The sequence below is a fragment of the Nerophis ophidion genome, linkage group LG19, assembly GCF_033978795.1.
Source record: "Nerophis ophidion isolate RoL-2023_Sa linkage group LG19, RoL_Noph_v1.0, whole genome shotgun sequence".
NCBI lineage: Eukaryota > Metazoa > Chordata > Actinopteri > Syngnathiformes > Syngnathidae > Nerophis > Nerophis ophidion.
This window is the reverse complement of record NC_084629.1, coordinates 43,949,335-43,962,447: the sequence shown is the minus strand read 5'-3', so window position 1 is coordinate 43,962,447 and position 13,113 is coordinate 43,949,335. Positions and strand designations below refer to the sequence as shown.

At 44.4% G+C, this 13,113-nt stretch overlaps 1 protein-coding gene across 1 annotated transcript in view; it reads left to right on the top strand.

The window, feature by feature from the left end:
• Window positions 1-13,113, top strand: part of myo10l3 (myosin X, like 3) — a 289,395-nt gene that overhangs the window by 227,894 nt on the left and 48,388 nt on the right. Inside the window, exon 25 of the mRNA XM_061880088.1 lies at window positions 400-1,185. Coding sequence (XP_061736072.1) covers window positions 400-1,185 — 786 coding nt within the window. The remainder of the gene's footprint in view (window positions 1-399; window positions 1,186-13,113) is intronic.

The window sequence follows — 13,113 nt, the reverse complement described above, 5'->3', positions numbered from 1 at the left end:
TCGGTGCTAAAGGCAGCTGCAATCCACCGCTTTCCACCAACAGCATTCTTCTTTGACGTCTCCATTATTAATTGAACAAATTGCAAAAGATTCAGCAACACAGATGTCCAAATTACTGTGTAACTATGCGATGAAAAGAGACGACTTTTAGCCGTGTGTGGTGCTAGACTAATATATCCGCTCCAACCGGTGACGTCATCATACCGTGACGTTTTCAACAGGAAACTCCGCGGGAAATTTAAAATTGCAATTTAGTAAACTAAAAAGGCCGTATTGGCATGTGTTGCAATGTTAATATTTCATCATTGATGTATAAACTATCAGACTGCGTGGTCGCTAGTAGTGGCTTTCAGTGAGGGTCCTAAATGTCCATGTGGTCTGTCCTTGGCTTGTGTGCAGAAGGCCCTTCCTCAGACGACCTCCCACAACCACGCCACCGACGAAGAGAGCCGCCAGATGGAGGAGATCCTGCGGTTGGAGAGGGAAATTGAACGCCTGCACAGGCAGCAGGAGGACGGCGTGTCTCTTCTCGGGGAGATCTCTCGTGAGGAGCTGCGCATGATGAGGGAGGCGGAGATCTACCGGCTAGAAAAGGAGGCCTCCCGCGTGGCTACGGAGTTCCTAGATCTTTTGGACTTTGGTGGATTAGAGCCGTCACTGTCAAGTGAGGAGAACCTCCACGACCCGACTAATTCCACCGCTCCCCTGGCTGAGGAGGAGGTAGACGAGGGGTTCCACGCTGAGGACGACTGCGTTCCTCTACCCGACTTACCCCAGCAAGCTGCAGTCCCCTTGGACAAGGAATTATTCCAAAGTGTCCCCCCTCCTCCAGCTGAATTTGCTGAGGGGGTCCTCGTCAGCCCTACTTCGGCTCCCCCGAACGAACCCCATCACCTCCGCAACCCCCAACTTCCCGAGCCTACTCCTCCTGCCATCGCCAACGGAGTCACACCGCTATCACGGCGGAGAACTAGCGAGGGGTCCGACTTCGAGGCCGAGAGTCAGGACCCGTGTTGCTCCAACCTGCCTGACACAGAGTCGGACTACGATCAAGAGGAGTTTGAAGAGGCTCACGGGAGCTCAGGTGCGAGCATCAGTGACGACCACATCGCTGACAAGGACGTGCTACGGAAATCATCATGCACCCACAACAGCCTGGACTCCTACAGAGGCAGCTCAGACTCGGTAAGAACTAAATGAAATACAGTCGTGCTCATAAGTTGACATACCCTGGGAGAATTTATGATTTCTTGGCCATTCCTCAGATATTATGAATGATAACCCAACAACCTTTCTTCCACTCATGCTTAAAGGCCTACTGAAATGAGATGTTCTTATTTAAACAGGGATAGCAGGTCCATTCTATGTGTCATACTTGATCATTTCGCGATATTGCCACATTTTTGCTGAAAGGATTTAGTAGAGAACATTGACGATAAAGTTTGCAACTTTTGGTCGCTAATAAAAAAGCCTTGCCTGTACCGGAAGTAGCAGACGATGTGCGCGTGACGTCACGGGTTGTAGGGCTCCTCACACCCTCACATTGTTTACAATCATGGCCACCAGCAGCAAGAGCGATTCGGACCGAGAAAGCGACGATTTCCCGATTAATGAAAGATTTGTGGATGAGGAAAGTTAGAGTGAAGCACTAGAAAAAAAAAAAGTGAGAGCGATTCAGATGTTATTAGACACATTTACTAGGATAATTCTGGAAAATCCCTTATCTGCTTATTGTGTTACTAGGGTTTTAGTGAGATTATATAGTCATACCTGAAAGTCGGAGGGGTGTAGTGACCGCCAGTGTCTCTGATGGAAGCCATGGAGGAGCCAAGAAAGTCGCAGCTGCCTCTTTGACAGCCGCAGGAGGACGCAAGCTCCGCTCATGTCTCCGGTGAGAGCCGACTTATTTCCACAGTTTTCTCACTCCTGCGCTTACCAAAGGCATGCGGTAAAAGTAAGCATGCTGTTAGGACTTCGCATGGCTGCAGTTGTGTGTCCCCGATGATGCAAGAATCCAAGAGAGAGGAGTGAAGGGAAGAGGAATTTAACTCAGAACTCATAAGAAAACAAATAAACATAAAGCAGTCTTGCATTGTAAGTTCACCAAACATAGATTTATCTTCGAGCCCTGAGGAGTGCTCGAGTGAAACATAAATAGGCAGTAGCTTGATTGACAGCAGGTGTGAACCGCTGCCAATCAATGAAAAGAGAAAAACAAGAGTGCTCGTGAATAAAACAGGAAATACAACAAAGTAAGAGCACTGAACAGGAAGTCAATCAATCAATCAATGTTTACTTATATAGCCCTAAAGTAAATACAAAAACACGAAAATTAACAGAAATAAAGTGACAGATTGTCACACATGCGCTAATTATTTTAAAACCTCTTCTCACTCCGGCACTTACCAAAGGTATGCAGTAAAAATTTCAGTGTGATGTAAGCTTGGACCTTAAATTCTACTGAAGAGCTCTTAATCTTCTTCCCTTTATGCGATTTCAAATTACCGGTATTAAAATCAGCCTCCTCCATTTTGAAAATGATGACGTCACAAGTTTGACCAGGCGGTAATACTAAGCATGCGCTAATTTTTTTGTTAAGCGAGTTTGACCCGGAAGTAATTCAAGGCAGGCGTATACTATATGCCATGCGGCAATTCAAGGAAATACGGTATGCAGGATACTTTGTGACATTTGCGCAGAAATCAATCAATCAATGTTTATTTATATAGCCCTAAATCACAAATGTCTCAAAGGACTGCACAAACCACTACAACTACGACATCCTCAGAAGAACCCACAAAAGGGCAAGGAAAACTCACACCCAGTGGGCAGGGAGAATTCACATCCAGTGGGACGCCAGTGACAATGCTGACTATGAGAAACCTTGGAGAGGACCTCAGATGTGGGCAACCCCCCCCCCTCTAGGGGACCGAAAGCAATGGATGTCGAGCGGGTCTAACATGATACTGTGAAAGTTCAATCCATAGTGGCTCCAACACAGAAGCAGATTCAAGACAGCAGCGAGAGTCCCGTCCACAGGAAACCATCTCAAGGGGAGGCGGATCAGCAGCGTAGAGATGTCCCCAACCGATACAGGCGAGCGGTCCATCCTGGTTCCCGACGAGCGGTCCATCCTGGGTCTCGACTCTGGACAGCCAGTACTTAATCCATGGTCATCGGGCCGGACCCCCTCCACAAGGGAGGGGGGGACATAGGAGAAAAAAGAAAATGGCTTTTTTTTCTGGCGACTTGACCATGCAGCCTTATTGTTGGTGTCAACTTTTGAGCATGTTATCAGGTCAAAGTCACCGGGGAATGTAAACATTTGATCAGGGTCATTTGGGTACTTTCTTTTGTCATTTTGATTCAAAAAGAGTCAACACGGTTGTTTGCCAATAGATAAATTCACACAACCGTTAAGCATGAGTGGAAGAAAGGTTTTTGTGTTATCATTCATATTCTCTGAAGAATGGCCAAAAAAAATCATAAATTATATATATGTATACTTATGAGCACAACAGTACAAGATAACGGATAAAAAATCATTATTTTACATGACCATAAATGGCACTTGTAGCAAAAAAAATTAATTATTTAGCCTTTATTTTACCAGGTAAAATCCCATTGAGATCAAAGATCTCTTTTCCAATGGAGACCTGGCCAAGAGGGCAGCAGCAAGGTTACAATAAAAACAGTAAACAACACATAAAACATCCAATTTACAACATTAAAACATGCTCACATGACACATGTGCATACAGACGAGGTAGACTGCAATCCTTTCACAGAAGCTTTAAACTCATTTAATGTAACAAGGGTTCGAAGTTGAGGATTCGATTGTCGGTTATTCCAAGCCTTCGGTGCTGAGAACCTAAATGCTTTCTTGCCCAGTTCGGTTCTTACTTTGATGACGACAGATTGCAGAACATTCATTGAACGAGGATTTTGACTTCCTTGTTTCTTTGTTAAAAGACAAGACGGATAAGATGGAGTGATACCCAGAATGGTTTTGTAGATGAACACATACCAATGATTGAGGCGTCGAGCACATAAAGACGTCCAGTTAACCATTGAGTATAACACACGACGGTGAGTAAGGGGAGCGTAGTTGGTGATGAATCTCAGTGCACCGTGGTAAACACTATCCAGCTTGTGGAGACAACCAGCAGTAGCATTCACGTACAATACATCTCCAAGGTTGTTTCCGCTCGGGCTGGGCGACTTTTTTTAACATCTCGATATTTTGGATCGGACTGTTTTCCCGAGGTGCGAAGCGACTGGATCGAACATGGCGTGAAGGTAATGACATCTTTTAATTTTAACACTCAAAAGTACTATAAAAACAAAGGGTGTAAACAAAAACTCGCACAAAGGCATAACTATGGAGATAAAACAAAAACTTGCAAACTATGGCATGAATAAAGAAAACTTACTTGGAAGGAGAAAAGAGCATGAAAAAGAGCCGCGTGGATCATCAGCATGAATAACAAGGGTGTATAGAGGATGATGTCGCCAGGCTGACTGCCTGGCAACTGCAGGCTTGAATAGTGATGTGGTGATTGACAACAGGTGCATGAGTCCAAATGAATCAGGTGCGTGACATGAGGAGAGGTGAAAACTAATGGGTTGTCATGGAAACAAAGCAGGGAGTGAAAAAACAGGAACTGACAAAATCCAAAAACCAAACAGAACATAGCCAAACTAAACATGATCCCCAGGACATGACAGCTATGTGGTGGGTTATTGCGGACGTTATCTCCTTTTGTTGTTGACTATTTTGTTCATACTGTTTTGATCTGGAAATGTTTGCCTCGGCATTTGAATGGTGTGGGCACCGAATGGAAATGTTGACATGCGGAGTAAGAACTCTTCATCCTCTAGCAAGTGACTTTTCAAATGATGCTACATATTAGCAGTAATGCTACTTTTTGTAGCAAGGCTTTTGCCCCACACTTGACAAATTACGGTTGTCTGTTCGACATATTCCCACTTGAAGCCAAACCACCGCCAGACGACGGACCCCCTGCTGTTTTTCTTTGGGAATTAATTCTTCCTTCATTTGTTACCAGATCCGCAACTTCTTTCTCTCGTATTACCACTCGTACGGCTCCGCTAGCATCACAGCTAACGTTACCCATGCTGCTACTTCTCTGCTCCGCGAGGACGTGTACGTGTATGTAAGAAGGTGCGCTTGTTTTACGTCTCTGTGAGATGGAGAGACAAGAAAGAGTGAGAAGAGCATGTAGTGTAATGCCAGCAGCTAAAAGCAACTGCGTGAGAAGGTATACTCGAATATCACGATAGTCATTTTCTATATCGCACAGAGACAACCCCGCGATATATTGCCCAGCCCTGGTTTCCAACAATTTCTGTTTCACAGTAAAAGAAAAGCAAGACTTGTTTCTATAATAAAATCCCAGTAAAAGTTTTAAGTTTTTTTTACAACATACTGAATGTGCGCCTTAAAACTCAAGTGGTCATCAATTAAAAATCCTAAATATTTAAAAGAAGATACTTGCACAATTTGTTGCCCATTTCTTGTTAAAATGTACTCACACAGTGCCGACTTTACAAATGCTTTGGTGTATAAACTACCATACCTAATATAATACCATCGTCTCTCACCACATCGCACTTCAAAAATTGCGGCTTCACCACATGGCAGATTTTTTTATTTTTAAGCATATTCCACTATTTTCTGGTCCTTTTCAAGTATAAAAACAGCTAAATAAATAAAAAATGTCAGCACAACAGTAGCATTGGCTAGTAAAAGAGACCAAACCAATCAGCATGCTGTTTACTATTGTAGCCACTGATGGCTACTAAAAAAATGTTTGGTTTATAATTAATGATTGTTACTTCTCAGATAATCCATCCATATTTTCTACCGCTTGTCCCAGCTGCATTCGGGCGGAAGGCGGGGTACACCCTGGACAAGTCGCCACCTCACCACAGGGCCAACATAGACAGACAACATTCACGCTCACACACTCGAGCCAATTTAGTGTTGCCAATCAATTTATCCCCAGGTGCATGTCTTTGGAAGTGGGAGGAGGCCGGAGAACCCGGGTGGAACCCACGCAGTCACGGGGAGAACATGCAAACTCCACACAGAAAGATCCCGAGCCTGGATTAGAACCCAGGACTGCAGGAACTTCGTATTGTGAGGCAGACGCACTAACCCGTGTCCACCTATTTGTTGTTTATATGTCTGGTAGAGGGCAGCACGGTGGGCAGGGGTTAGTGCATTTGCCTCACAATACGAAGATCCTGAGTAGTCCTGAGGTAGAAAATGGATGGACGGATGGATGTTTGGAAGAGCAATGAACGAGGGACGACTGTAATAGGAGAAAATATCCTCGGAGTTTCATAATCATTAGACAGAATGGTCCATTACTCATGACCGATTATTTTCTATGGTCTGTGACCTTTAAAAGACTTATTGCCAATGTGTCATGATCCACAACTTGGATCATGGCATAGTCTGGTTTTGGTTCTGTTTGGTATCTCGTTTTGTTATTTGACGTCCTTAGTTCCCGGTGGCACTTCCTGTTTTGTTTCTGTTGTCTTAACAACGCGTTTGTGTCACCTGCCTTCCGTTTGATCACCTGCCTTTGATTAGTTATCTCCCTATATAAGCATGCCTTCATTTGCCATCCGTCCTCAGACTCGTATTTGCTTGTATGCAACAGATGAAATCGCCCTTCCCGCATTGTGGTAACCTACTTTTGATACTCGATTAGCTTCCATGCTATTTTGTCTGTTTGTACCTAGTTCACATGCTAGCGCTTTCTGTTCTTTCTAGCTCCCGTGCTAGTTCAGTTTCTTTTGTTCTATAGTGCCTTTGTGCAAGTGCCTTTGCTCTTAGTTTGTTTTATAGTATGAATAAATCATCATACTAACTCTCACGCTGTGTTCCATTCCGCTGCACCCATTGAGAGAACGCAATCCACACCACGATGCCAGCCAAGCGTCACGGAAGAGTCCGAGAACGAATGGCAAATGAAGGCATGCTTATATAGGGAGATAACTAATCAAAGGCAGGTGATCAAACGGAAGGGAGGTGACACAAATGCGTTGCTAAGACAACAGAAACAAAACAGGAAGTGCCACCGGGAACTAAGGACGTCAAATTACAAAACGATATACCAAACAGAACCAAAACCAGAATATGCCATCATCCAAGTCGTGGATCATGACAGATGGTGATCATGTTTTGCAACCAATCTTGCTTGTATTTTTTAAATGGGCATACCGAATGTTGTTGTTTTTCGGCTACTTACGGTGTGTGTAACTATGTAAAACATTTTTGGTCAGTTCCACTCGAACTTTGGGGATTTGTAAACAGCAGAAGTAGAAAAAAATCACTTACCAGTGATGTTCGTGAACAATACGGTATTCGGTATCAAGGATTATGACTCAGTTGCAGTGCAGTTGTACACCACTGCAAACAACAATAATAACCCTGATACAACAAAACTGATAGCCATTTCTAAATGGGTCGATTCCTTTATCATGTGTTGAAACAATCGAGTCAAAATGGAGTACATTACAGGGCGTCGTTGATTCAGTCTCAACTAGTTTGCTGTCAAAAGAAGTCAACATCAGCTTTGGAATGTTGAGCTGCATTTATGTGAAAGCGCAAGTTTTATGCTCCGTGGTACAGAGTTCAGAACCTTTGGAAAAAGATGCACCCATTCCGTTAGTAATAGATTAAGGAACTATTATTGTCTTGGTAGATCAGGAACATATAGTCCCATTCCACTGAGGTCTTGTTTTCTACCAAAACATTGTCTCACTGATCTCAGGGCGTTCAATCCTTCGCAACTGGACTGCTTGGTTTGTCTGGGAAGACTTTTCGCCGCTCATCCGATTAGGTTTCACCAGTTCATGCTCATAGACTTAGATCAGAATATATCTGACATCTAAGTCTATGAGCACATCCGATTAGGCTTTATCAGTTTGTGCTAATAGACTTAGATCAGACTACATCTGACCGGTCTAAGGCTATGAGCACATCCGATTAGGCCTCATCAGTTCATGCTCATAGATTTAGATCAGACTAGATCTTACCGGTCTAAGTTTTCGAAACATCCGATTAGGCTTCATCAATTGATGCTCATAGACTTAGATCAGACCAGATCTTACCGGTCTAAGTCTATGAGCACATCTGAGTAGGCTTCATCAGTTGGTGCTTTTAGACTTAGATCACACTAGATCTGACCTGTGTAAGTCTATGAGCACATCCGATTAGGCCTCATCAGTTCGTGCTAATAGACTTGGATCAGACTAGATCTTACCGGTCTAAGTTTTCGAGACATCCGATTAGGCTTCATCAATTGATGCTCATTGACTTAGATCAGACCAGATCTTACCGGTCTAAGTCTATGAGCACATCCGAGTAGGCTTCATCAGTTGGTGCTTTTAGACTTAGATCACACTAGATCTGACCAGTCTAAGTCCATGAGCACATCCGATTAGGCTTCATCTGTTCGTGCTAATAGACTTAGATCAGACTACATCTGACCGGTCTAAGTCGATGAGCACATCCGATAAGGCTTTATCAGTTGGTGCTCATAGACTTAGATCAGACTAGATCTGACCTGTGTAAGTCTATGAGCACATCCGATTAGGCCTCATGAGTTCGTGCTAATAGACTTGGATCAGACTAGATCTTACCGGTCTAAGTTTTCGAAACATCCGATTAGGCTTCATCAATTGATGCTCATTGACTTAGATCAGACCAGATCTTACCGGTCTAAGTCTATGAGCACATCCGAGTAGGCTTCATCAGTTGGTGCTTTTAGACTTAGATCACACTAGATCTGACCTGTGTAAGTCTATGAGCACATCCGATTAGGCCTCATCAGTTCGTGCTAATAGACTTGGATCAGACTAGATCTTACCGGTCTAAGTTTTCGAAACATCCGATTAGGCTTCATCAATTGATGCTCATAGACTTAGATCAGACCAGATCTTACCGGTCTAAGTCTATGAGCACATCCGAGTAGGCTTCATCAGTTGGTGCTTTTAGACTTAGATCACACTAGATCTGACCAGTCTAAGTCCATGAGCACATCCGATTAGGCTTCATCTGTTCATGCTAATAGACTTAGATCAGACTACATCTGACCGGTCTAAGTCGATGAGCACATCCGATAAGGCTTTATCAGTTGGTGCTCATAGACTTAGATCAGACTAGATCTGACCTGTGTAAGTCTATGAGCACATCCGATTAGGCCTCATCAGTTCGTGCTAATAGACTTGGATCAGACTAGATCTTACCGGTCTAAGTTTTCGAGACATCCGATTAGGCTTCATCAATTGATGCTCATTGACTTAGATCAGACCAGATCTTACCGGTCTAAGTCTATGAGCACATCCGAGTAGGCTTCATCAGTTGGTGCTTTTAGACTTAGATCACACTAGATCTGACCAGTCTAAGTCCATGAGCACATCCGATTAGGCTTCATATGTTCGTGCTAATAGATTTTGATCAGACTAGAATTGACCGGTCTAAGTCTATGAGCACATCCGATTAGGCTTCATCAGTTGGTGCACATAGACGTTGATCAGACTAGTTTTGACCGGTCTAAGTCTATGAGCACATCTGATTAGGCCTCATCACTTTGTGCTAATAGACTTGGATCAGACTAGATCTTACCGGTCTAAGTTTTCGAGACATCCGATTAGGCTTCATCAATTGATGCTCATTGACTTAGATCAGACTAGATCTGACCGGTCTAAGTCTATGAGCACATCCAATTAGGCTTCATCAGTTCGTGCTAAAAGACTTAGATCAGACTAGATCTGACCGGTCTAAGTCTATGAGCACATCCGATTAGGCTTCATCAGTTGGTGCTCATAGACTTAGATCAGACAAGATCTGACCGGTCTAAATCTATGAGAACATCCGATTAGGCTTCATCAGTTGGTGATCATAGACTTTGATCAGACTACATCTGACCGGTCTAAGGCTATGAGCACATCCGATTCGGCCTCATCAGTTGGTGCTCATAGACTTAGATCAGACTACGTCTGACCGGTCTAAGTTTATGAGCACATCCGTTTAGGCTTCAACAGTTAGTGCTGATAGACTTAGATCAGACTACGTCTGACCGGTCTATGTCTATGAGCACATCTGATTAGGCCTCATCAGTTGGTGCTCATAGACTTTGATCAGACTACATCTGACCGGTCTAAGTCTATGAGCACATCCGTTTAGGCTTCATCAGTTCGTGCTAATGGACTTAGATCAGACTAGATCTGACCGGTCTAAGTTTATGAGTACATCCGATTAGGCTTCATCAGTTGGTGATCATAGACGTTGATCAGACTAGATCTGACCGGTCTAAGTCTATGAGCACATCCAATTAGGCTTCATCAGTTGGTGATCATAGACTTTGATCAGACTACATCTGACCGGTCTAAGTTTATGAGCCCATCCGTTTAGGCTTCAACAGTTCGTGCTGATAGACTTAAATCAGACTACGTCTGACCGGTCTAAGTCTATGAGCACATCCGATTAGGCCTCATCAGTTGGTGCTCATAGACTTTGATCAGACCACATCTGACCGGTCTAAGTTTATGAGCACATCCGTTTAGGCTTCATCAGTTCGTGCTAATGGACTTAGATCAGACTAGATCTGACCGGTCTAAGTTTATGAGTACATCCGATTAGGCTTCATCAGTTGGTGATCATAGACGTTGATCAGACTAGATCTGACCGGTCTAAGTCTATGAGCACATCCAATTAGGCTTCATCAGTTGGTGATCATAGACTTTGATCAGACTACATCTGACCGGTCTAAGTTTATGAGCCCATCCGTTTAGGCTTCAACAGTTCGTGCTGATAGACTTAAATCAGACTACGTCTGACCGGTCTAAGTCTATGAGCACATCCGATTAGGCCTCATCAGTTGGTGCTCATAGACTTTGATCAGACCACATCTGACCGGTCTAAGTTTATGAGCACATCCGATTAGGCCTCATCAGTTCGTGCTGATAGATTTAGATCAGACTACATCTGACTGGTCTAAGTCTATGAGCACATCCGATTAGGCCTCATCTGTTGGTGCTCATATACTTAGATCAGACTAGATCTGATCGGTCTAAGTCAGTGGTTCTTAACCTTGTTGGAAGTACCGAACCCCACCAGTTTCATATGCACATTCACCGAACCCTTCTTTAGTGAAAAAAAAGTTTTTTTTTTGTTTTCTTTTTCAAATTCAAGACAAAGTTGTATGTTTTTTTTACTAGTGCACTAAATGAACATCACCTTGTTCAAAGAACAAACCAACACAATGCATGAACTCACAACAAATTACACACTTGCAAATCAGACGGAAAATCGCAGGGAACATTGTTTGGGATTATCCATTATATTTGGACTTCTTTTTTATCGTCATTCAAATTTTAACTTTACAGTACAGATACACCAAAAGGGAGACGTTTTTATTTACGGAATTGATTGATTGATTGATTGATTGATTGAGACTTTTTTTAGTAGATTGCACAGTACAGTACATTTTCCGTACAATTGACCACAAAATGGTTACACCCGAATAATGTTTTCAACTTGTTTAATTAAGTCGGGGTCCATCCATCATCCATCCATCATCTTCCGCTTATCCGAGGTCGGGTCGTGGGGGCAACAGCCTAAGCAGGGAAACCCAGACTTCCCTCTCCCCAGCCACTTCGTCTAGCTCTTCCCGGGGGATCCCGAGGCGTTCCCAGGCCAGCCGGGAGACATAGTCTTCCCAACGTGTCCTGGGTCTTCCCTGTGGCCTCCTACCGGTTGGACGTGCCCTAAACACCTCCCTAGGGAGGCGTTCGGGTGGCATCCTGACCAGATGCCCGAACCACCTCATCTGGCTCCTCTCCATGTGGAGGAGCAGCGGCTTTACTTTGAGTTCCTCCCGGATGGCAGAGCTTCTCACCCTATCTCTAAGGGAGAGACCCACCACCTGGCGGAGGAAACTCATTTCGGCCGCTTGTACCCGTGATCTTATCCTTTCGGTCATGACCCAAAGCTCATGACCATAGGTGAGGATGGGAACGTAGATCGACCGGTAAATTGAGAGCTTTGCCTTCCGGCTCAGCTCCTTCTTCACCACAACGGAAGACGCCGCACCAATCCGCCTGTCGATCTCACGATCCACTCTTCCCTCACTCGTGAACAAGACTCCGAGGTACTTGAACTCCTCCACTTGGGGCAGGGTCTCCTCCCCAAGCCGGAGATGGCATTCCACCCTTTTCCGGGCGAGAACCATGGACTCGGACTTGGAGGTGCTGAGTCTCATTCCGGTTGCTTCACACTCTGCTGCGAACCGATCCAGCGAGAGCTGAAGATCCCGGTCAGATGAAGCCATCAGGACCACATCATCTGCAAAAAGCAGAGACCTAATCCTGCGGTCACCAAACCGGAACCCTTCAACGCCTTGACTGCGCCTAGAAATTCTGTCCATAAAAGTTATGAACAGAATCGGTGACAAAGGACAGCCTTGGCGGAGTCCAACTCTCACTGGAAATGTGTTCCACTTACTGCCGGCAATGCGGACCAAGCTCTGGCACTGATCATACAGGGAACGGACCGCCACAATAAGACAGTCCGATACCCCATACTCTCTGAGCACTCCCCACAGGACTTCCCGGTCGGGGTCCACGATAATCAATTCATGAGTCTGGTCTGTCTTGACCGCGGAGGCTCTGCCGAACCCAGGTTAAGAACCACTGGTCTAAGTCTATGACCACATCTGATTAGGCTTCATCAGTTGGTTCTCATAGACTTTGATCAGACTAGATCTGACCGGTCTAAGTCTATGAGCACATCAGATTAGGCTTCATCAATTGGTGCTCATAGACTTAGACCAGACTAGATCTGACCTGAGATGACAACGACCTGGATTAACGAGAACCTTCATAGCTACTGTCTCTCTGAATTTTCACACGCTAACACACACCTTGACTTTTCCCTCGTACCGTCAAAAGGAAAAGTGTCAATTGAACAAGGAGCGTGTGTCTACCAATTCGTTTTGTGGAAAAAAAAACACGTTATTTTTAGCACGGAACTTGCAGGTGCACAGGTCTACTCACGGTTTCTTGTGTTGAAAA